Genomic DNA, 26,692 nt, shown 5'->3' on the forward strand with positions numbered 1-26,692 from the left:
TCTGACCCCTAAGAACTACCTTAACTAAGCCACGCCCACAGAGGATACTGAAGACCAGTTGGTCTCCATATAAACATTGATTTCTATCTTTAACATGTGTTGGAAATAAGGATTTTCAAAAGGGATACGTTAAAGTGCCAACTATATGATTTATTTTTCACCATATGTGGCAACACCTCTAAACTCACCAGGATGTGATCTGATGTTTCCAATTGAGCAATCAACAACAGATGTAATGAGGGAGCCAGCGGCTTGCAACCTCCCTTCAAAATCTATAAAAAAACCCTGATCATTAGCATTAGGTGCATAAATATTAGCCAAAATGAACCTCTGACAGAATTAAATAACAGAAAATATTCTATAAAACAAACTCCAGCGAATAGGCAGAATAAAAATAAAGAACATGTAGATTAATTCAGAAAACTGTCCCGAAGGTATGTTCCTTCACAAAACAAGCTACAGCCGCTAGCGGAGCCAGCACAGTCATCCCTGTTTCCTCGGGCAGTCAAACGAATGTTTAGTGAGCTGGCTGTTCATGAGTGCAGCAGATAACATAATCCTTCCAATGTCCTGCAAAAACAATTCCACAAAACAAACTCCAGCCGCTAGGCGGAACCAGCACAGAAAAAAAGAAACAGGCAATCCATTTCCTCGGATGGTCAAGTTCACTTGGGGGTAACGTGAAAAACACACCATGATTTCCTCAGTCCATTGATTTTTTGAAAGACATTGCTTGTTGAGGGCATGTAAATATTTTGCAATCCTTAGTATCTATTCTCAATTTGGCCAGGGACATCAGTGCAAAAGCAACCTCCGCTGTTGTAAAAGTTTCTAGAATTCCTTGAATAGATGTTTCTCTTATGTCAAATTCGCAAAGTCTGGGAACACGAAAATGTTGTGGTTCTTCAAAGAAAGCCTTCCTTTACTGCTCGCCTCGCATAACTCGCGATCATAACTTGAGGACCCTGTGAGCTTGCTCGATTTCCAACTCATAAAGTGTCCGTCCTCCGACCACTGGTGGATGGAATGCCCCTCTGCGTTCTGGCAGCTGGTAGCGAGCACCTCGGACCCTGACATCGGCTCCACTGTTCCAGGCAGCCGGCAACGTACCCCTCCTCCCCTCGTGGATGGCGGCTGTTCCTCCACATCCAGGCGGTTGGCAGCGACTCCACCATCCCCCAGCGGACGGTCATGGCTGCTCCTTTGGACGGACGGCAGTAGCGAGGACTTCACGAGAGTGCATCCCTCCTCCTTCCCGGGTTTCGGCACCAATGTAACAGGGTTAAAATGGGCAAGGAGGAGGAGAGATCTGACTGAACATTCAAAGTAATATTTAATGAAACTGAAAGACATAAATACACACACGGCAGCTGCAGGTGGCTCTCTGTCTCCCAAACTGCCACATCCGGCTTGGCCATATCCCACTCCTCGGCTGATTTGCCAGATTGGGGACCGGCCGTGCAGACTCTTTATTACTCCAACCCCTAACGTCTTTAACGACATCTCTATATTGTTGAACCGTCATGGTTTGAACGACATATATGAATCATAGTTACTACAGTTTTGTAAACTACCATGACTCGTGTAAGAATATTTGGTATGCGACTGTGTCAGGGCGGGGCCGGGTCGTGATCCTACGCACCCGGTCCCGTATTAGGCTAATTATGGCATTGTCCTCGTTCAGGCGGCTGGGCTCCTCGTCCCCCGGCAGATGGCCGCTGACCACGAGGGGAGAAGGAGCTCCTAGCCGACTGCCTGGAGCGGTCAGCGCCGCTGCCAGGGTGCAGGAGTTGCCTACCAGCCGCTGAAACGCAGCAGGGTTTAAGACCGCTGACCGTGAGCGGGGAGGGCTCACTGACGACCGCCTGGAGCGAGAGAACCGCTGCCAGGGGTGGGGGAGACCCCTTCTGTTCCCCGAGAACGTGGCGAGGTGTTCCATCCGCCAGGGGCTGGAGGACTGCCTCGGATCTGCCCGGAGAGGCGCAGCTGTCGTCCGATAAAGGGTGGAGGAGTGGCCGAGGAACAAGCTGCGGCGAATCGGAGAACTGGCGAGTAAGGGGTCCCCAGCCTGAGAGAACGAGGGAGGAATGTGGCAGGGCGGGGCCGGGTCGTGATCCTACGCACCCGGTCCCATATTAGGCTAATTATGCCTCTGTGAGGGTTAAAGGCTGACTGCAGGGGTTCGTGCGGGAGAGAGAGATCGTTAGCGGACATGTCCGTCATGTGTGTGTGTTTATGTTGTCTTTTAAGTTTACTATTAAAATATGATTTACATCGTCAAGCCGGTTCTCGCCTCCTCCTTTCCATTTATCCCTTTACAGCGACATTTAGAAGGTAACTTTAAAGTGCCCGTATTCTCCACATTATATGTAAGGAAATTTGGTATGCTAATTTTAGAAGAGGGGGTCTCGAAATATGTGAGCTATGAACTAACTTAAACTGTCCTTATTGTACATTATTAGGTAATGAAATGTATAATGGAATTAGTCGCATTCGATTTTATTATAAATTAGATAAATGAAAAATAACTAGATTATTTGTCTTAATAGTTTCTTTACAATAATTACAATTGTAATACACGTTTCGTTGTATCCACTCATAATTTCCACTGTAAGGAATTAGCTTTAATAAGTGAATTATGATTAATTCACTTATTCGAGTGATATTATTCTCAAGTCTTATTGAAAATAATATCACATGTATTTAGGTACAGCTTTGAAGCAAAATCTTTTAGAAACAGGGATGAGATTATTTATCAAAATATAGCACAGTCAATCATCTTTGAATACAGACAAACTTTATTACTATTATAAACATAAATCTAATCTAACACACATAAGATAGGTTGGTGAAAAGAGTGACAGAATGTGAAATAAATTATCAGTACAGTGAAAATTAACTTTATGGAGTATTGTTGACAATACCTTAAAAACCATGTATCCTTTTTTGAGTCTACATCGATTTGCTATCGGACTACCCAAATTATTTAATTCATAAACCAGCACTTTGAACACAATATTGGAAATGTACTTGCGTGTCTTTGTGGTGTTTCCTTGCGTTCTTTGTGTTGCTTGGTTCTTGGCGCTTGGTCGAAAGTTTGGTCCATCAATGTTTTGGACCTCTGTAAGATTGTATAGTTATTGTCTGTATGAATGATGAGGTTAACTTTGAAGCGAGGCCTTCTCATGGGTGTGTGAACCATTGAGAGTGACGAGCTTTCTTGGGACGTCGAGTCCCAAGCTTCTTCTGCCTCACATGGCATGGACCTGGTTCCGACGAGATCCCAAGAGGACCAAGAAGGACGAGTCAGAGCGAAGTCTGAGCAGTCAGCGGAGCAAGAGAGATGACTGAAGAGAAGGGACTGAATAGAGGACGATAACATGTTCTTCCTGTTGGGAAACATTTGAACTGAAATTGGCCGCATCCCCAAAGGTGTCCTGCGCCAATCAGAAGTGACTTTTCAGAGTCACATGGTCAACTGTCTTATCTGACAGTTGATCTATGGTCCTTTGTTTCAGATTCTTACAAATCTCCCACTCAAAAATAATGCATATTTAATCATGAACTTTTATAGCTTGAGAAATGTCTGGAGGTCTGTAATTGCATTGCATGCATTGTGTAACGGTTACCCTGTCTTGTCTCACTGTTGCCCTTTGTTTGTGATTTTGTCACTTTTGGTATTCCTTAGTTTTCACTTTTGTCACGCTTGTACCTCCATAGTCTTGTGTTCACTGTTCATTGTTTGCACCTGCCCTTGTTAATTTGCCTTTGGTTTCTGTTAATCACCTTGTTATCTTGTTTGAGTTCTGTTCTTTCATTGGCCCCTTTTCCCATGTTTGTGTATTTATACCCCGTGTCTTTGTTCAGTCTTCGTCGATCGTTGTTTGATGTTGTCCTGGCGTGTGCTTCTCTCCCTAGTGCCCTGTTCAGTGTCCACCTTGGTCAGCTTATTCAGTTTATGTTTCTTTTCCCCATCGTGGGTTGTTCATTTGGTGTTTTGGTTCAATAAAATTCAAAACTGCGTTTGGATCCGAATCTCCTCGTCTGCCTCATTAATCATTCATGACAGAACGATCGACCAACATCATGGATCCAGCAGCTCTTTGGGCCAGCAACCGGTTGCTCAACTTGAAACAAGAAGACCGCCCAATAGTAGACCACGTCCTCAACTTCCTCCCCTGGCTGAACCTAACCAACTTCCCGGATCGAAATGCTGATGGTTTTCTTCAGGGACAACTTGAACCCCTCACTGAGGGAGCGGGCACCACTGCCAACGCCCGGCTGGAGTCTTCTGGACTACATAGAGGCGACCCTACTAGCGAGCATCCCATCAACAGTGGAGACCCCTCTGCCTGCCCCTGAGCCCACGCCTGTCCCGGTCAGCGAGCCTGTGCCCTCGCCAGCCACGGTCAGCGAACCTGAGCCCTTGCCAGCCACGGTCAACAAGCCTGAAGCCACGCTGACCAGGAACAGCTTCCCAGCTTCGCCAGTCGCCTCAGCCCGGAGGAGGAGGAGAAGGGGAAAGGGCTCTGCTCTCCAGCCTCCGCCAGCCTCTGCCCCATGCCCTAAACCCCCCTTGGCCGCCCTCAGCCCAGCGAGCCCAGGCCGGCGCATGCCACGGTGACCCAGCCGAACCTGTCAGCCTCAGAGGTCAGTGAGCCAGTGCCTGTCAGCCTCGACCGGTCCCAGAGCCAGCGCCTGTAGCCTCGACCGTCCCAGAGCCAGCGCCTGTAGCCTCGACCGTCCCAGAGCCAGCGCCTGTAGCCTCGACCGTCCCAGAGCCAGCCTGTAGCCTCGACCGTCCCAGAGCCAGCGCCTGTAGCCTCGACCGTCCCAGAGCCAGTGCCAGTAGCCATGACCGTCCAAGAGCCAGTGCCAGTAGCGTGACCGTCCAAGAGCCAGTGCCAGTAGCCGTGACCGTCCAAGAGCCAGTGCCAGTAGCCGTGACCGTCCAAGAGCCAGTGCCAGTAGCCATGACCGTCCACGAGCCAGTGCCAGTAGCCATGACCGCCCAAGAGCCAGCACCAGAAGCCTCGATCGTCCAAGAGCCAGCACCTCTCGAGTCTTCCAGGGCTCCTCCTCCCGAGCTTTCCAGAGCTCCGCCTTCCGAAGTTTCCCGAAGCTTTCCAGAGCTCCGCCATCCGAAGTTTAACGAGCTTTCAAGCTCCGCCTTCCGAGTTTCGAGCTTTCCAGAGCTCCGCCATCCAAGTTTACGAGCTTTCCAGAGCTCCGCCTTCCGAGTTTCGAGCTTTCCAGAGCTCCGCCTTCCGAAGCTTCTCGAGCTTTCCAGAGCTCCGCATCCGAAGTTTCCTGAGCTTTCCAGAGCTCCGCCATTCGAAGTTTCCCGAAGCTTTCCAGAGCTCCGCCTTCCGAAGTTTCCCGAGCTTTCCAGAGCTCCGCCTTCCGAGTTTCCCGAGCTTTCCAGAGCTCCGCCATCCGAGTTTCCCGAGCTTTCCAGAGCTCCGCCCTCCGAGCTTCCCAGAGCTCCGCCTCTCAAGCCTCTCGGGCCTTCTAGGGCTCCGCCTCTCAAGCCTATCAAGCCTACCAGGGCTCCGCCCCTCAAGCCCCTCGAGCCTTCCAGGGCTCCGCCTCTCAAGCCTCCCAAGCTTTCCAGAGCTCCGCTCTCCAAGCTTCCCAGAGCTCCGCCTCTCAAGCCTCTCGAGCCTTCCAGGGCTCCGCCCCTCAACCCTCTCGAGCCTACCAGGGCTCCGCCCCTCAAGCCCCTGGAGCCTTCCAGGGCTCCGCCTCTCAAGTCTCTCGAGTCTTCCAGGGCTCCGCCCCTCAAGTCTCTCGAGTCTTCCAGGGCTCCGCCCCTCAAGTCTCTCGAGTCTTCCAGGGCTCCGTCTCTCACGTCTTCCAAGCTTTCCAGAGCTCCGCCCCCTGAGCTTACCAGAGCTCCGCCTCTCAAGCCTTCCAGGGCTCCGCCCCTCAAGCCTCTCGAGCCTGCCAGGGCTCCGCCCCTCAAGCCTCTCGAGCCTGCCAGGGCTCCGCCTCCTGAACCTCTCGAGCCTTCCAGGGCTCCACCTCTCGAGCCTTCCAGGGCTCCGCCCCCGAGTCTCCTCACTGAGCCTCCAGGCTCCCCCAGAGCCTCTCGAGCCTCCTGCAGCTCCGCCTCTACGGGCCTCCCTGCGGCTCCGCCTCCAGAGCCTCCTACGGCTCCGCCTCCAGAGCCTCCTATTGCTCCGCCTCTCGATCCACTCAAGCCTTTGACGGCTCCGCCCCCAGAGCCTCTTGAGCCTCCTACGGCTCCGCCTCTCGAGCCACTCAAGCCTTCGACGGCTCCGCCCTCAGAGCCTCCCGAGCCTCCTATGACTCCGCCTCCCGAGACTCCTCCGGCTCCGCCTCTCGATCCACTCAAGCCTTCGACGGCTCCGCCCTCAGAGCCTCCCGAGCCTCCCACGGCTCCGCCTCTCGAGCCACTCAAGCCTTCGACGGCTCCGCCCTCAGAGCCTCCCGAGCCTCCCACGGCTCCGCCTCTCGAGCCACTCAAGCCTTCGACGGCACCGCCCTCCGAGCCTCCCGAGCCTCCTATGGCTCCGCCGCTCGAGCCACTCAAGCCTTCGACGGCTCTGCCCTCAGAGCCTCCCGAGCCTCCTATGGCTCCGCCTCCCGAGCCTCCTCCGGCACCGCCACTCAAGCCTTCGACGGCTCCACCCTCAGAGCCTCCTACGTCTCTGCCCCCAGAGACTCCAGAGTCTTCCTGGTCTCTGCTCCTAGAGCCTCCCACGGCGCCGCCTACCCCGGCTCCGCCTCCTGAGCCTCCTTCGGTTCCACCTCCTGAGCCTCCCTCAGCTCCGCCTTCTGGGCCTTCTGAGCCATCACCTCCCTCGGCTCCGCCTCAGAGGTCCTCCTTGGCTCCGCCTCACGCGGCTCCGCCGGCCTCCCCTGTGGCCACTCCATCTCCTAAGCCACCAAAACCGGCCTCTGTCCTGTGGTCATCTCCCAGGTCCCCTGAACCGGCCCTTGGCCCACGACCACCTCCCAGGCCACCAAAGCCGGCCTCTATCCTGTGGCCTCCTCCCAGGCCTCCTGACCCGGTCCCTGTCTTGTGGCCTCCTCCCAGGGCTTCTGACCCTGTTCCCGTCCTGTGGCCTCTTCCCAGGCCCCCTGACCCAGTCCCTGTCCTGTGGCTTCTCCCCAGACCTCCTGACCCAGCCCCAGTCCCGTGGCCTCTCCCCAGGCCCCCTGACCCAGTCCCTGTCCTGTGGCCTCCACCCAGGCCTCCTGACCCTGTTCCCGTCCTGAGTCCTCCCTCCTGGCCTCCTGACCCAGTCCCCGTCCAGTGGCCTCCTCCCAGGTTCCCCAAACCTGTCCTTGCCCAGTGGCCAGCTCCCAGACCATCAAAACCTGTCCCTGCCCGGTCGATACCTCCCTGGCCCCCTAACCCTCATCTCCACTTGTGCCCCCGTGGACTGTCTCACCTTCATTCGTGCCCTCGTGGACTGTCTCATTTCCCCCCCCCCGGACTTCCTATCTGCCCCTGGCACCTCCCGGACCTGCCTGTCTTGCCCTCTGTGCCCCCCGGACTTCCTGCCTGCCCAGTGTGCCCCCCTGGTCTGCCTGTCTGCCCATGTGCCCACTTGTACTGTCTGTTTGCCCCTGGTGCCCTCATGTTGTTCTTGTGGATTTTTGTCTTTTGTTGTTGGTTGTCAAGGATCGTCTGGTATCCGATCCTTGAGGGGGGGGGGGCTATGTAACGGTTACCCTGTCTTGTCTCACTGTTGCCCTTTGTTTGTGATTTTGTCACTTTTGGTATTCCTTAGTTTTCACTTTTGTCACGCTTGTACCTCCATAGTCTTGTGTTCACTGTTCATTGTTTGCACCTGCCCTTGTTAATTTGCCTTTGGTTTCTGTTAATCACCTTGTTATCTTGTTTGAGTTCTGTTCTTTCATTGGCCCCTTTTCCCATGTTTGTGTATTTATACCCCGTGTCTTTGTTCAGTCTTCGTCGATCGTTGTTTGATGTTGTCCTGGCGTGTGCTTCTCTCCCTAGTGCCCTGTTCGTGTCCACCTTGGTCAGCTTATTCAGTTTATGTTTCTTTTCCCCATCGTGGGTTGTTCATTTGGTGTTTTGGTTCAATAAAATTCAAAACTGCGTTTGGATCCGAATCTCCTCGTCTGCCTCATTAATCATTCATGACACATTGTTTGTGGATTGCTTTGATGTCCTTTGGCTTGGTTCTGTTCCACGAGGCCTTTGTTGGGTTTGATGGATGGGTGATAGAATGACCAGGCAAAGCCTGCCAGGGAGATCACAAGACTTCCTGTGACAGAAGTGTGTTACACACCCCTGTGCACACCCCTTACAGAATTTAGTACAAATATAAGAATTCTTAACTGTTCAAATTATGGGTTATTATTACTACTATTATTATTATTATTGTGTGTGTATGTGTGTAAAGTTCTGAATGCATTTATCACACAGAACAGAAAGGTTGCAGACTCCCCCGGTTGTCATGCTCTGGGGTTTGCATTATCTTTCCTCCTTGGGGGGCAATGAGCTCTGCATTTTCTTTTTTTTTGTTAATTTAATAATTTGTTTATTTTTTCTTGTTTTGTATGGGTCTCTAAATTGCCCTTAGTGTCAGAGCTGGGTCTTGATATCATATAATCACTGCTGGAAAGCATGTCAAGTGTATACCAATATTCCTGAGTGTCAAAGCTGGATCTCTACATCATGTGACCACTGATGGGTGGGCACAGAGGTCTGCAGAAAAAGCTAGAAAACTGGGGAAATAAAAGGGAAATTTTAATGATTGTATGAGTAAAGGCTAGAGACTCAGGCACAGCCATCATGGAAGAAGCAGGTGGCCATCAACATTTGGAGACAGTATGCCATGTTGGGTACAGAGGTGTGTGAGATTCTGGGTGGGATTGAGTGTGGGCTGGTATTCTGTTGCCTTCAGGGCAGTACTGCATATGAGAGAATGTATTTATATATGTTAATTTACAGTTTAGGTGTATATATGCTACATGTATGGTATATATGTGCATGTGTGTATGTAAGTGCATACCTAAGTATGTTTGTGTGTGTCTGTGTATGTGTTTACATGAATATGTAATATTTAAATACTGATTTTGCATATTTGACAAGGGATGTATAAACTTATCTACCCTGTTAACTCCTCTTATATAAATTAATTCAACAACACTTTTTGACATTTTTAAAAACTTTTTCAGCATTTACCAGAAAATGACATACACAGATTTAAATGGTTGTAATTCATGAATGCTTTGTACTACAGACCTAATCTTGGTCTTGTTTGAAAGAAGACACTTAGTGGTTTATAGTTGAAGCTAAATAATGAATATAAGTTTAATTATTAAAAAGTTATTGAAGTTAAGTTTATTTTAATGAAAATGTGCTGCTCCAAACTTTTTTTTCTCTATAAATTATATAAAAACTGTCTCTGGTGACCCTAAAAATGCTATGAAGTAAAAGCCATAAAAAGCCATCTTATAAAGTTGCCTATAAACTTTTAGGTTGATATGCCAAAACATTTGTTTGCTTTAAAGGGCACTTATTATGGCATTTAAAATGTGTCTAATATTGTTTTCGGAGTCCCCAACAACAGTTTTACATGCATGCAATGACAAAAAACACTTTTGTTGTCTTATAATATACATTTATGTTTACCTGATTTGCTCACCGACTCCCAAATGATTCGCTCAACGACTCATTTTTCCAAATTCCTCCTTTGCGTGACGCTAATCTGCGGTGATTGGTCAGATGACCCAGTCAGTTGTGATTGGTATACTCTGTGCAGAGATTGTCGGAAACGGAACGCCCATCACCGCTTTGTAGTAAAAAAATCCAAATTAGAGAAGGAATTTTAGTTGATTTATGTTAGCGATCATAGCCCAAAGTTCGGTGGTAAACACCCAATCAGTTATTGTTTGTGTTAACCCAACGCATAAACATATTGGTAAAGCACTGCATTACTACAAGTCATTGCTCTATTTTTTATGACAACTCCAATAACATCGACAAACATTTCACATATTTCAAAAAAATTGACATTGGAGACCTAAAAGCTGCACTGAGCGTAACTTACACAACACACACAAATACTTATTAAGCATACTAAAAAACACATAAAAGCAACAATTATTAATAATACTTACAGGTTGTGATTCGGAGGAAGCTGATCAAAATAAACTTGGTACTGAACCTTCCTTCAGTATCAACCGGCTCGCGAATCCACACTTGAAAGCATTCATGTTCGTAAAGCAATCGTCATTAAATTGACGCAAACACAGCACAAGGTTTGGGCTATACTTGTGTGGTATAGTTGTAAATATAAACTCTAGCCACTGATTCTTCACATGCTTGTCCCTGGGCAGTGAAAAAAAGTTCGCTTTTGATATGCACTTCAGAACACAGCGTCTTGTTGTCGACATGATGTTTTCAAGTTTTTCCTGGTGTCTCGTGCGCGCAATGAGTGGGCGCGGACAATTTAATAATTTTTCGTCTTGACGTCACAACGAAAAGGAAAATGACTCATTGGAAAAACGATTCATTACATTGACTCAGAGTCGACTCCTACTTTTGAGAGACAATAACTTTTTTTACGGTGAACTTTCATATATAAAACTTTGCAGGATGTTTTTGTTCACTTAAATCTATGTTACACACTACATGAAAGGTAATTTTCAAAATTCCATAATAGGTGCCCTTTAACATTTTGTGTAGGTGCAGTACCCAACATGGCCACTGGATGTCATCCAAGCTGTACTTGTTGATTAAAAATTTAAAGGGTGGTAATTCATGAATGCTTTGGACTACAGGCTAATTAATCTTGGTCTTGTTTGAAAGAAGATACTTAGGAGTTTATTGCAGGAGTAAAATAACTGATATAATTTAAATAAATAAAAAAGTTTTGGAAGCTTAAGTTTATTGTAATGAAGATATACTGCACTAAACGTGCACCAAACTTTGTTTCTTTTATAAAAAAAAAAAAACCAAATAATTAAAAGAATATATATATATATATATATATATATATATATAAGAAAATTTGTTTAGACCCAGTACCAAAAAAGGACACTTGGTGACATCCTAGCTCTACTTGGTGAATGGTTGCTGGCTCGTCCAGTCCTTATCAAAAGTATCATCTGAAGACCTTTTGCACATAAAATTACATATGTAATTGTATTACAATAGTTTGAGTAAAATGGATTTACATACATTAATCTGACAGCATTCGTTGATTTGTCTCTATAAAAATGTAACCAGATACTATCATTACATTAGTAAATAGTAAAAAAAATTATAATAATATGTATAAACTTACCAATCTTGAGTGGAGTCTGATGGCTGAAAACTTAAATAAAACAACTTCTCATTGACTGTATGTTTTAAAAAATGCGATTGGTGTGACAACACAGGAAAGGGCACTCCGAACTGCCCCGGTGCTCATTGGATTTCCTAATGAATGTTCTTGTTTCCATTATGAGATTTTTATTTTATTTTATTAATTTTTTTTTTTGGTGCACACTTTTGCCACTGATTAATGCATTACTGTAATTTCTTAATTCATATAGCAAAACAGTGGGCATATTTCGAAACTAGAGACTTGGAGCTTTAAACGATATAAAGTTTATCAAGATTAAAGTAGGATTCGAAGGTAATATAGTCCAATAAACAGTCTATACTAGAGAGACTGTCGAGATGACTGCTTCAGACCAGCAGGGCAATTTTGCTGTAGTGTTGTTAATGCATAGCAATGCTAACACACATATTATGTCATTTGACTGTTGACATTGCTTTTTATAGCAATGCATGTCTCATTAAAGAACTGCCATTTTCGGAAGTATATAAAACAGAACAGTCAACGACTAATTACACTACACAATACTTTACAACCGTTAATTAACACTTATTCATGATAGCATAAATTGGCACTTTTTCAATATAACAGAATTTGTATGCTTCGTGGATAAAAGCAAAAACATCACTTGCTTGCAAATTGAAGTTGCTTTCTTGAAGTGATTGCTGTGTGAGGCTGAGAAGCCATTTCAGATGGGGTCTCAAGTAATCGAGTCCATTACCCTATTGCTAACAAAAAACACACAAATAAAACTAAATTGCACAAATACTATATCACACAATGACACAAATAGAATAACACACTTATAAAGAAGAGAACCCAATTTTTCCTGGGCACCTGATGGCTTAAACCTTTTCTTATACATTTGTGTTGATTTGGCTCTCGAGCATCAATAATAACCCCTGTCAACCAATCAAGACTAAACCAATTCACCTTGGGGGTGTGCAGAATGTCTGGTTTTATATTATTCTTAACGATTTCACACAAACCAGAAACAAATGCAACAATATGTCTGTGAAACTATATATTCACAGTATTATGAATGAATTGTGTTTTATTTTGTAACGTTTTGTAGAGTGACTTATTTTCATTAGTACTGTACAAAGTTAGAGCTGCGCTATTTGATAGATTCCCCGCTCCCCCTACCTCGGGCTTCCAGTGGTTAGACCTGAACTACACCCACCCCCCTCCCCATCTCATACTTCTGAGTGGGAGAACTTCCCAGGTAGTAAGTAGCCTGCCTAGCTCACAAAAAAATAAAAAATAGAATCAGGGCGCCCACTCCGACAAGGTTAATTGACTCACAGTCCCACACAGTGACATGATATCATTGACGTGATGTGCAAATGAGCGATAGAAAACTGATTGCACAAATGTCACCATTCCAACATTTTTTTCACCCCCTGGCCTTGCCGGCAAGATGCTGCCCATGTCGCCTATACCTAAATCCGCTAGTGTGTGAACAGGCCTTTAGACAATATGGCAGTACTGCATCATAAAACTAACACATCACCTCAGGACATCAGGAAATTGCGTCTGGACCTGCTGGCTCATTTGTTGCATACTGTTTGTATTAGAATGCTAGTGTTAGCATCTAGCTAAATTTGTTACCTTAAAATGTATTGTTACGTAACTTTTATGTTAATATTTAAAAATTGCTGCAACTTTGGTCTTACATTCCTCATTGCTACAATAGAAAAAATTAATAAAAGAACTGTCACAATGTTTAATATTCCATGGCAAATACTGTTGTGGGTACAAACTTTATGAAAGAAATACAATTCATGTTTTATAAAATTAGTACAATGTTGTCTTTCATCCACCTCAGTTGTCGCCATTTGGTCTGCAGTGTAGTGAGCAGTGAGGATGATTTGCATACAATTTGCAGAATTTACTACACATTAAAAATATGTTCTTCGCTCGAGAGTGGAAAGTAAATATGTTTGGCTATGGAGATTTTCCATACAAATACATTCATGTCTCCATCTGTACTTTTTTCAATTGTTTGTCTAGTACCGTTGCTATGATGTCTAACCCCAACCCTGACCTTCAATGTCTCATGCTGGAGCATCGCACAAACTCTTTTGTTGTGTTCTGTTTGAGTTAGCATATTAGTGTTATCATCTAGCAAAATATGTTTTGTGTCATATTTTGGTCATGCTTGAGAATTCTCTTTCAACACATCAACTGAAAAGGTCAAAAGAGATTTGTCACAAAGTTATAAAAAACGGCAATATTAAAGAAAAAGACATGCATGCAGAAATCCATCAGATTTAGCATGCCATCCAACTTAACTGTTGGGATCTATTTCTAAGATACTATGATTTGAGATGTACTAACCCTAATCTTGCATACTAGAGGGTAGGGATAGTATGTGAATTGGGATGCAGCCTGTGTTCCTCTAATTCTCTTGAACTCCAGAGATGGTTGTAGAGTCATTTTGGTTCTCTAGTAAAAGACACTAAGTTCACTTTGACTTTCATCCCAAGTAGAAAGGGCTAGAGATTCATACCTGCCCAGCTCACAGCACTGCACCAAAACAACATTACTACAGAGACTCATCTTCAATTCACAAAGAGCTTTACCCTCAGGAGATACCTCACACAGAATGTCCCTTTGCATTACATTGACCAAGACATCAAAACCAATATCTACAGCATCTGCTTAGATACAATAGCATTTTCTTACAAACCTAGTGAATTACCAAATATTACAAGCCCCTTCCTCCACCATGGCATCACTCAGATGGGGAGTTTGTCATTTTAATATGAATAAAACAATTATCTGCTAGATGTTACCATGAACTATGGGATATAAAGATGATCCAAACTGTCAAAGCAGTGAAAATCATGCTGCGAGAGAGAACGAAGGGATAGCAGTGATAAAGGGAGATGACAGTTTATGTTCCCACTTTGAATATAAAGTGCCACCACAGAGAGATTATAGAATTCCATCAGAGTGTTCATTAGCTCCTCAGCAGTGATTGGATAATGGCAGAAGAGCCATCACATGCAGTCTGTGGGTGAAATCCTTTGGATTACTCAAAAATTGTGAATTATTTTATTACCATTACAAATTTTGTGGTCATAAAGTAGATAATGAGCTTTTCACACTGCGAAAATATATATATATATATATATATATATATATATATATATATATAAAAAACATAAATATAATATTTTAAGTATGAACTAATAAACAAAATAATTAATAAAAAATAATACACTCAAAAATATTTTTTGTCTATTTTTAAGGTTCACACATTTTCTTCAAACTGAATTTAGTTATGTGTAACTAAATTAAAATTAATTCAATTCAAAGACATTACATTTAAATAGTTTTTGTTTATAAATATGTCACTTTTTGATGTAAAATTTGTTATACAATTAAACTGTATCTTAGAAATAGAAATCTTAAAAACAGATAAATGTGTGTGTGTGTGTGTGTGTGTGTGTGTGTGTATATATATATATACACACACACACACACACACACACACACATACATTTAAGTTCTAATATCAGTGAAGAAAACAGCATTTTCTCAACATGGCGACAACACTAACCCAACTCATCCTGGCGGGCGGGCCAAAGTAGCCCGTAGGTGGGCATTATGCAAATGTAGTACATAGTGATGTAGATATTTTAGGGGAAAAAATGGACTTCAATACAGCTGTTTTTTTGTAGTTCTTGAGTAGTCTGTGGGAGAGAATAACTCCCTATTGCATGGACTTTGTAAATTTGCAGAGCTTTTACATGCACAAACAGCTGTATTACACACTAAATGAAAGGTAAAATCCCAAAAAGCATAATAGGGCTTCTATAAAGAATGACAAATATATTTCCCCCCCCCCCCCCCCCTATAAAATCTGTCAATGGGGACCAAAACTTTCAAGCTCAAAAAATGATTTGAAGGCAGTAAAGGTAATCCATACAACCCCAGTGTTTTAATCCATGTCTTTTGAAGTAATCCAGTCAGTTTGGAGTGAAAAACAGACACAAATTTAAATATATTTTCAATGTATAAAGGATCATCTTGAACATATATCATTTTTTGGAGCTTGAAATTTTGGATCCTGTTGACTAATATTGCATGGATAAAAAAACTTCATAAAACCTTCACAGTACCTCTGTGCTCGGCAAAGAAAGAAAGTCATATGAGTTTGAGATGACATAAGGGAGAGTAAATGATGAAAAATATCATATTTGGGTGATCTGTTCATTTTATAATGTAACTCTAAGCCACTATTCAATTTCATTGCATCTTTGCATCAAGTTAATGCACTGAAAAAGGCAAACCACAAAATCATGAATAGAATTGATTTGCTGTTAACACAAATGTCTGAAGAGGAATTAATTAAACATCAGGGTTGCTGCAGAGTTTTAAAATAAAATGTAAGACTTTTTAAGACCTGAACAAATAAAATAATACCTTATCCACATACAAAACAAACCAACACAATCTCAAAATAAATCATATGTCACAGACTCTTACTTAAACAGGCAGAGACACACATTCAACGTTGCCTTAACATTGCTTATTAGTAAAACAGGGTAGGATATATGCATGTTTATAATACTCAAGAAATCTTTTCCACATTTGTCACCTTAAAATTGGTTATACCATTATAGAAATAAATTCAAATTAGGGGTTGATCAATATTGGATTGTGCTGTTTTGATAATGTGTTGAAAGAAACCTTGTTAGTCTGCCAAAATATATATTTTTAAAACTTATACTCTTTATTAAATGTTCTTAGTCTTTCCTTCTTGTGATGGGAGGGCCAGACAGAGGCTATAAGAGTCCAAATGTAATTAAATTCGAGATGCACTTTATGGGGTGTTTGATTCATAGCGTTGAACTTTTAACATTTAAGGCACTTCAACTTTTAAAAACACCTGGGACTCTTATTTTGAAATGTTTGCACTTCACTGCTTCCAACTGCTCATTCAAACAAATAAGGGATATAAAATGTGCACTCCTGCAATAATCATATTGCAATATATAAAATTAAAAGTAAACATTGTCATCTTCATCAACAACAGCTGAACTTTAGAGATCGCTTGTCATAAATTTCGATATGGCTTAATAATTGTGCACTGCTCTGCAACAGCTGGAAACACTCACAAGCTCCCACGGGCTTGGAGAAAACACAACAGTACCACGTTTTCACTCTGAAGGACGCAGTGCATGCATTTATTTAATTAAATTGTATACTATTCTTTCTTAGGCAGCACGGTGGTGCAGCGGTTAGCACTGTCGCCTCACAGCAAGAAGGTCGTGGGTTCAAACCCTGGTTGCCCTGGCCTTTCTGTGTGGAGTTTGCATGTTCTCCCCGTGTCTGCGTGGGTTCTCTCTGGGTACTCCGGCTTCCTCCCACCATCCAGGAGACATGCAGGCTAGGTTAATTGGTGTCTCCAAAAAAGTTGCCCTAGGTGTGGATGTGGAGGTGAGTGTGAGTGTGTGTGTGTATGTCTGTCTATGTGTGGCCCTGCGATGGACTGGCGACCTGTCCAGGGTGTCCCCCGCCTTTCGCCCAATGTTAGCTGGGATAGGCTCCCCTGCGACCCTGTACACAGGATAAGCGGTTGACGATGGATGGATGGATGGACTATTCTTTCTTTTTATCCCCTTTTCTCCCAATTTGGAATGCCCAATTCCCACTACTTAGTAGGTCCTCGTTGTGGCATGGTTACTCACCTCAATCCGGGCGGCGGAGGACAAGTCTCAGTTGCCTCCGCTTCTGAGACTGTCAATCCACGCATCTAATCACATGGCTCGTTGTGCATGACACCCCGGAGACTCCGCATGTGGAGGCTCATGCCACTCTTCATGATCCACGCACAACTTACCACATGCACCATTGGGAGCAAAAACCACCAATCACAAGGAGGTTACCCCATGTGACTCTACCCTCCCTAGCAACCGGGCCAATTGGGTTGCTTAGGAGACCTGACTGGAGTCACTCAGCACACCCTGGATTCGAACTCGCGACTCCAGGGGTAGTATTCAGCTTCCAGGCCCCATAAAATTTTATTCTTTTGAAGTTTAATAATCACATTAGGTCATATCACGATTCCTGTCTTTCCGCCCCCAAATTTAAGGCCACTTTAAATATAAAGTAAAAATAAGACTTTTGTGTTTCATTTAAGATATTTAAGACTTTTTATGACCTTAAATTTTGGAAAACTGAATTTAAGACATTTTAAGACTTTAAGACCATGGGAACCTTGAACATACTCACCAGAAAGGTTTCACAGTCTTTGCAGAGGAACAAGAGTAGATCTTCAAGGACTGTTTTCTTTTTTATGAGCCACAATATTTGAGCTCTGCAAAAAGGGTACCACATAATAATATTTACTTAAACGTGTGAATTAATGTTGTTATTCATTGTCACTTAAACAGTCAAAGCGGCCTGTAGACTTGAGGAATGCAATTGGCCATTATCTTTCTTTTAATCATGCCCCAAGTTAATGTTCTTTTCTGCAAATAATATACCAATATACCTATATGTAAATCTATATTTCCTATCATTTAGAGGCAACTTTACCACATGATTGTCATTAATGGGTTACCTATTGATTGATCTTGTTAAGATCTCCCATCGCTTTGTCCAAAAGCCCCTTTTCTTGCTCTGTATAACTTGGGTGCACTCATGTATTGATGCTCTGGATGTCTCGATTAGGTCCACACTGGTGATGCATTTAAAATCAATACATAGCTGGTGATTGAAATAAAAAAGGTCTTATATTTCTGATTATTTAAATAAAAAAAGCTACATTTTAAGATTAGGACCCTGTAAAACGTTAGATATAGTTTTGCCTCCGATGGCAGCATTTTACTGGTTTCGGAAGTAGCTTTGAAGTTGGCAGTTTAAACAGTCTGGATCATCTGCTTGGTTTGCATCATGATTTGTGAATCAGAGGAGCTTTTGATCCTGATCCTTAAGTTTTTCATTCTGGCTGATAGAATATGCGCTTCAGAGGAAGATATTAGATGAGCGCTCGACAGAAGAAAACACTAGATTTTTCTGAAGTTTCGTGAATTACATTTGTTTATACGAGATATCTGCATATTTGCAAATGGTACGTTTTATCGATATTTGCCTTTTATCATTAGAAAAAAAAGTTAAAGGTGACAGGGAACTGTTGAGGAGAGACTGTTAGAATTAGTGCTTCAGAGGAAGATATATGCGCTATCCACAGGATGCTGAATCTGCTGAAGTTGTGTGAGGTTGGTTTATTACATCTGTTTAAATGAGATATGTGCATATTTGCAGACATTATATGATATCAGTTTTATAATTAGTTTTATAATAGTGTTATCTATTGCAATGAAATGCATGCATTTTACGTGTGGCTTTAGTTTACAAAGAATATCTTTTTGGGGCCACTGTATGTCATCTGACAGATTCACATCATCCATTGTCAGTTGCTCAACCTTGAGCTCAATATTTGAGTCCTTGGCCTTCTCATGATAACAGGCTCATGTTTGTTTGTTTGTTTGTTTGTTCTAGCTTGATTGATTTATCTGTTACATGCCAGGCCATCTGTCCTCATATAAAAACATGACCATGCCTGTCTTCTGTTATCTTTATTATGCTTCGTAATGTCTGTCCATTCATCTCATCTCTGCTATTTCATGTCATTTTACTGGATGAGAATCATCATATTGCCTGAACTACATGATAAATAACTGTGAGGGCAGTCATGGCAACAAGATAGTGATACCAACAGAGAAAAATAATTTTGAGTTTTAATAAATCTTACTTTCTCAATTGTAAAGAATTTATACATCATTGATTTTTAATATATGCTGAAATGATTTTGTAAAATAAAATAAATAAAAATAGATAGATAGATAGCATTATATTTATAAACGTTGTTTTACAATTTAGTTTTTTTACTGTAGGAATGTAATAATTAATATATTACAGTAATGAGAATGTAAGGGAAATCACAAATGAGAATAATGAAAATTAAAGTTAATGAATAATTAAGAAGAATAAAAATACAAACAATATTTGGACGTATCCCTGTAATGGTAATTGTGATGTGATTATGATGCACATTAACGTAATACCGTAATAATAACATTTATTCTGACATAATTTTGAAAATAATAAAAACAATAATATTTTATTGTTCCGGGTCAAATTTGACCTGGATTAGTTAATCATACTTTTAATTAATTGTTCATAAATTAAATAAATTCATGGCATTACACTTTGGAATTTTATCTGGTATTTGATTGTGTATATATAGTTCATTAATTTTCTTAAACATATTAAATTATATATTTTTTATAAAATAAACACATTTTATATTAATTTCACTTTTGGAAAAACACACATAAATCTGACAAATTTCTAAAATATCAGATTGTTTCAGGCTTTTGGAACATAATGGACCCGAACAGTAATGGAGTGACAACAAAACAAATAATATATTAAATCGTATTGAGAATGTAAGGAAAATCACAATTTAGAGTAATGAAAAAAAAAAAAAAAGAACACATTATGGTGATGCAATTACGATGCTCATTATTGTAATGAAAAACAAAATCTTGATTTCATTACTGTAATGTAATAATACAATGATAAATGATAATCTAAAGAGCATAACCTTAAAAAAGTAAAACAAACAAACAAAAAACAAAATAAAACTCCAAAAGTAACATGTCCAAATATAATATAGTAATGAAACAATTTGAGGAAAATTCATATTTATAAAATCAATGTAACAGTACAAACAAATATTGATTGATCTTTCTTTCTTTCTTTCTTTCTTTCTTTCTTTCTTTCTTTCTTTCTTTCTTTCTTCATGAGATTCACCTATACTGTAGATAAAGGGCAAAAAATGTTTAGTGGAAAAGGGAAAACAGGTATTATGACTGGACTTCTCAGTAATTTTTTTCATTTTACTAACCTGGCGTCTGTGTTTGGACTGACAGCTCTCGCTCTCTCTCTCTCTCTCTCTCTCTCTCTCTCTCTCTCTCATTATAAATATATATATATATATATATATAAAAACATATTCTTCCCTATGCTCTCTCTATCTCTCACTTTTTCTTTTGGAGCTCCACTCCTCATACATCCTCTCCATCTCTCTTATCTCCAGAACTCCACTCACAAGGATTGTGATGTCCAGTATGCTGAACTGGATACTGCAGCATTGGCTTCCTCTCCCAGCCCACGAAGCTCTGTGAACACTGCCGGGGACCTTGTCGAGTACGCAACCATCCAGCCTATGTCACACTAATGCATGCCATTGTAGGCCTTTCTCCCTATGACTCTGGCCTCAAGGTACACAGACTGATGCACACCTATGTTGTTTTTCCTCTGTTATGATTTTCTTTCTTTTGCCTCTCACTCACTCTCTCACTGAGCACTGAATACCCTGTGTGTATCCTAGTTGTGTCCCATTTTTCTGTTGTTTTCATTTGCTTGGTTTTGCTTTTATCTTTCAGTCTGCCAGTAAGCTGTCAAGGCTGCCGTCTTACTCTGCCCTCTAATATTGACATTAGGATAATGATTATTCAGTTATTTCAATTGTTCGACAGACAACTCACTAGTAGGTTAGTCCTCCACCAAGAAACTGGCAACATCTAAAAAAAAACAAATGGAGAAATAAAATGGAAAAAGAAAACATACAATGAAAATCTATGAATGCCATTGAATTAAATAGCAAATCAAGTGGGTCTACACAATAAAACAATATATATATATATATAACAAAAGGTGTTTTGACAGTTTCTGGTTGTCAAACATTAGGGCAATATGTACATAGTTAATGTACTGGACTACATCTGTGGTTAATAACCTTGACACCGGTTGGTTAAAAGTCAATGCAATATAGCTTGAAAGAAGATAATCATAAGAAAAGTTCTAGCATCATTCCAGATGCTTCTTGTTTTGATATTTTGGGTCTGTTTACATCATCACTTCATGATCAGTTAGATTGCACGTTCCACTTACAATAGGCCACGTTAATGTATCTCCGCAAATCTGATCTACTATTCCCACACTATATACAAACATGATAAACAAGCAGCAAGTGAACAAATGTAAGTACCCTTTTTATCTAATGCAATTTTATTAATACATTTTCAAGTGTGGCACAAAGGCCGGTTTATACTAATGCATCCAACCTTCATCTAAGCCTCTTCACCGTGGCCTATGTGGTGGTTTGCATTTATATTTCTGCATTGTTGTGTCTGTGTTGTTCTGCAAGTACACAACCAAAATGCTAGTGTAGTGTGAGCAAATGTGCGAAAGTATGTGAAAGTTTTTTGATTTAAGTACGTTTTAGCTAATATTATTATTATTATTTATTTTTTGCCATGCAGAGAGAAATTAAATAATGTGTATACTGGATGCTTGTTCTAAAATCACATTAAATAATAATAAATACATATTCTGGCATACTTTGAAGCTCTGTGCTAAAAATAAATTACATAAATTAAATAAAAATCGGAAAATTAAAATGAAATTAATGAATAACTATTCGCTAGACCAAAGCAAATTGATGCAGTTTTAAAGCTTTGAAGTTTACTTTGCAATGCATATAGACAATATAATCAACTCTTTACATTGTGCTTATAAATTTGCTGACAAATTAGAATTTCATTTTCATAACTTATATTGATTATCTACTGTACACCATTTACTGTTTAATGTACAGTATAGTCAAAACATTGTACAAATTGGAAATCTCTGGATTTATATATTTGGTGCTTGCACACCAAATATATATTGAGCAAAAGCCTCAAGACAAAAGCTTTATATGTTGTCTTTTTGTCACATTTTTGCTTGTAACTTCATGAAACATAAACAAATATATATATATTAAATTAGCAGATGCTCCAGATTAAAATGAGTCCAAATAAAATGTGATACGATGCACAGATCTTAAAAATAATCCTGGAGAAAATGCTATGCTACCTCAAATATCTTTATCATCCTGGGGAGAGGTCTTTGGTTACAAATCGGAGCTATTAATGTAACACATGGTTACGTTTTTAGAGAGGTGCATGTTAGGCTATGGCATAGGTTTAATGCAGAAGTATAAATTATCTCAGGCATCACATGTGACTTTCAAATGTAAAAATGAAAGTAAAAGTGGAGATTTAGAGTAAAAACATTACTTGTGCTGTCATGATTTTACTGTTGGCATTGATGGTGTTGCCTCAAATGGTGCTTTATATCAGGAACTAAAAACAGTTCAAGGAACAAAAACGAAATCAAACAAAATATTTAGCAAAATTTAACCGAAAACTGGAACAAAGCGGTTCCAGCAAAACAATATTTTTAAATGCTGAAAACCGGTTATAAACGGTTAATTTTGTTCTGATAATTTTGTCATGAAACTAAAGGCCAAAGGGTTTATCACAGAATATTTTGGGATTTACACCATTTCATTTTGTATGAAAAAATGTGCTTTGATCCTGAAGAAAACTACTGCATCACACATTTCTTTGCTTAATTGTCCGTTGTCACTGTCGTATTCTGTGAATGAAGAACTTATTAACAACTACTGTATGTACAATTTCTTCATATACATACACAGCTAATTCAGGTACAATGAAAACATTATTAGAGGTAAAAGTACATGTCTCAACACGTTGTGTTGATGTGGTGACACTAGGGGTCCCTTCTGTGAGCCCCAGACATCTCTGATCTTTGAGAAAAGGCCAAGGAAAATTGGCAAGTGGAATTTCCATGCCACTCCCCCCGGACAGGTAGATAAGGAGCTGGAATGCAACTACTCATTCATACTTCTTCAGAGCCGAGTGGTTGTATTCACTGAGCTGAGAGCTCATCCACTCTCACAACCCTCAATTTCACAAGGGACTCCCCAGGTGGTTAGAGCAATCGCGGTGCACCTGTGTCTGCAGAGTGCCGACACCTGGCGGAGCCGTCCGAGATTCCCATCCAGGTCCTGTAAGTTTACATCGTCACTGACGACTAGGGCTGGCAGTGCTGCTGGACAGGCCTTCTCCGCTCTGCACGCCACGGCTCTCCTGCAAGTGCACCAAGCCGAGGTGCTCAAAGAACTGCACATGGGTAGTTCTGACCCAAGATGGATGCAGGAGCTGCGCTCGGTGACCGATCTCACCCTCCTGGTGACAAAGGTCATGGTGTGGTCTCTGGGGCAGGCGATGTCCACTCTGTTGGTCCAAGAGGGCCACCTTTGGCTCAACCTGGTCGAGTCAAGGGAGGCTGACAAGGTACGATTGCTTGACACCCCCATCTCCCTGGTAGGCCTATTCGGTGACACTGTAGAGCATTTTGCCCAGCAAGCCTCAGCGGTCAAAAAGTAGATGGGGACTATACAACACATCCAGCCCTGGTGTGACTCAAGGTCCCGCCCCCCATCTGCTCATCACGAAGGGCATCAAACTGCGGCAGCAACACTGGCTCTGCCCCAGTAGGCCGGCCTCGGCATGGAGCCACCCGCAGAAAGCAGACGCACCAAGATGGGTAGTCCAGGAAGTTAGGTCTACCGCCGCAAACCAGTCCTGATGCCAGACACTCGCTAAAATGTATTTCTGCATGAGCATGACCACCGGGTAGTCAGTGCAGAGCCCGGTTCAGAACTCCCAGGTCTAGGATTGGCCGCAACCCGCAACCTTTTTTAGGTATGATGAAGTAGGGGCTGTAAAACCCCTTATTCACCAAGCATTATTATTATCCCAGGAAAATCCCAGGAGATCAGCAGTTACAGAAATACTCAAACCAGCCTCTCTGGCACCAACAATCATGCCATGGTCCGAATCACTGAGATCACATTTTTCCCCATTATGATGGTTGATGTGACATTAACTGAAGCTCCTGACCCATATCTGCATGATTTTATGCACTGTAATGCTGCTACACAATTGGCTGATTAGATAATCGCATGGATTGCATGGTTGTGCCAGATGGACTGGTGTGAGTATTTCTGTAACTGCTGATCTCCTGGAATTTTCACACACATCAGTCTCTAGAATGTACGCAGAATGGTGCCACAAGGGGGACCTACACAATATCAGGCAGGTTTTAATGTTGGCTAATCGGTGTTTATATATACATATATATCAAATTGAGGAAAAAAAAGGCAAAAGAGGAGCATTTACATTAGTGGTCACAGATCTAATGTTCATTCTTTTTATCATGAATGTTATTTTGCTTTCTCAATAGGTTTCAAAGAGTCCTTTTAACATTATCTCCACTGTATTAGATAAACACACAGGAGGGACTTGTGTCTGTAACCATCCCAGTATGCTGGAGATTTCCCATCGGTTCAGTAACCGATAATAGCAGCAAAGAGGAAGAAAACCATAAGAAAAAAAAATCTCAGGGGTAAAATCCGAATGAGTCTCACTGTTAAAACAATCAATTAAACTCACAGCGTGCAGTTCTCACAGGGCCTCCACTGCAAACGTTGCTAAGTAGCACATCATACAACAAGGAACTCAAAAACCGCTTAACAAAAAATATTTCTTTCATTTTATATTTGACAAATTCCAACACACTTAATTCACATAGTGGGAGGTGTCCAAATATGGATCCTCTGAGTGACTTTTTAGTATTTATGTCCCCATTTACACCTTTTATTAAATTAAGTTCCAAACATAAGTTTGGGAGGAACTTGTTCATCTTAGCCTGCAAATCAAATCCCAAGGATAATATACAGGGTACAAAACAAATGTGATACAATCAAACATACATTGGAAGGTGAAAAATGCATGCAAGCACATCCTATTTATAATAATAAAGGCAATGTGTCCTGATCCATTCCGTAAAACAGCAAATTGCCGCCTACTAACCTGTCAAGCAATTATTGCGCTAAAACAAAGGTTTTAAGCCAGTTATGTGCAGATTTAAAAGTAAATAACCATTCTTTAAAAAAATGTGAATAGCCAAAAAATGTTTCCTTTAATATTTTTTACGTGCTTTACAAACTTTATATACTGATGCAGAAAGGGAAGTATGTTACCACAAAATGTGATACCCTCCTCGAAATCCTATTACAAGTGGTCACAGGAAACACTTGAGGAGTATGTTGCTACCAGGTAAATTGCAATCTGTCTCGTTTGAGATAGATGTTAATATGAGGTATAAACAGGGCCCGTAATAACAGGTATGGATCAAGATTATAGAATTGTCAGTCCAAATTGAGTCTTGTTCACACAACCAAAAAATATCAATGCATAATGTACAATGGCAAGACCTTTTTTGTTTATTTATATATTTACCATTACTTTTATTATTATTTTATTTTTTTATTATTATTTTTTTTGGACTTTCAATACAGTGGTCCATCAGAGACCGTCTCTGTACCATGATACGTACCACAGTACTTTTTATAAGGAGCTTTCAGGCCTAAGAGAAGATGGTCACACTTTATATTAGGTGGCCTAAACTACTATGTACTAACATGAAATACATTCAAGATTATGTATTTACTCTCTAACTACATGTTTTTCTGCAAAATCCCACATTTGACGCTACTGAGGTTGAGGTATGGGTAGGTTTAGGAGTAAGAGTTGGGTTAGGTGCAAATTTAACAGTGTAACTGTAAATGTAATTAAATGCAAGTACTTCACATGTAATTACAATGCAACAACATGTATGTACATAATGGGTACGTTGTATCAAATGGTTCAGTACATAGTAGTTAAGGCCACCTAATATAAAGTGGCTCGTTAAGATTACTTAATATCTCTCTCTAGCTTTGAGAGTATTCAATATTATGAAAACAGTATTTTAAGTCTGCGATTAAAGCCAAAGTTTTAATATTGCAGTATAAACAAATGGCAAGTTCATATGAGGATTGATGCTTTACACAGGCTGTCGTGAAAGCACTAAGGTGAATATATTTCTGTTTAAAGACTCAACAAATGTTATCCAAGGTGAAACCTCATGTAATATGCTATGCAAATAAACTTTGTCATACAAATATATTTAAGTGATTTCAAAGGACTGCAAATTTTAGATCGGTAATCACATACAATTTTAAAATCATGCATGCAACCTGGTGGAATTTTTAATGGTCAACATGAAATAAAAATTTGTAATTTTTTACGTTGGTTGTTACGTTATTGTGCATATGTGTGTGTATATATATATATATATTTTTTTTTTTTGTGTAATCTTATAACAAAAGTATATCCACTTTCTTTTACTTTTAATTACGTTTACTTTTATTTTTCAACTGACATCACAAATTACTCTATTTAACCACTCCGTACAGCCACCTGACTCCGTTCCAGCATGTACCACCAGTGGTAGGCCTGTTTCTTTTTTTTTTTTGGCCCAATTTAGTTCTTTGGGGTGAAGGTTCTCTGTACATATTTACAAACTTAACATGTGCACAC

The 26,692-nt window shown here is 41.2% G+C and overlaps 1 protein-coding gene across 5 annotated transcripts in view; it reads left to right on the forward strand.

Moving 5' to 3' along the window:
• Nucleotides 1–26,692, forward strand: part of LOC127622948 (nectin-1-like) — a 331,151-nt gene that overhangs the window by 268,755 nt on the left and 35,704 nt on the right. For 3 of the 5 annotated variants that reach the window (XM_052097141.1, XM_052097145.1, XM_052097146.1), the window contains one exon: nt 20,452–20,561. The exons of 1 other annotated variant lie outside the window; for it this stretch is intronic. In XM_052097141.1, coding sequence (XP_051953101.1) covers nt 20,452–20,561 — 110 coding nt within the window. Of the gene's footprint in view, nt 1–20,451; nt 20,637–26,692 lie in introns of all 5 variants that reach the window. One more of the 5 variants, XM_052097142.1, reaches the window with a different exon arrangement.

Source organism: Xyrauchen texanus, chromosome 29, assembly GCF_025860055.1.
Source record: "Xyrauchen texanus isolate HMW12.3.18 chromosome 29, RBS_HiC_50CHRs, whole genome shotgun sequence".
Taxonomy (NCBI): Eukaryota; Metazoa; Chordata; class Actinopteri; order Cypriniformes; family Catostomidae; genus Xyrauchen; species Xyrauchen texanus.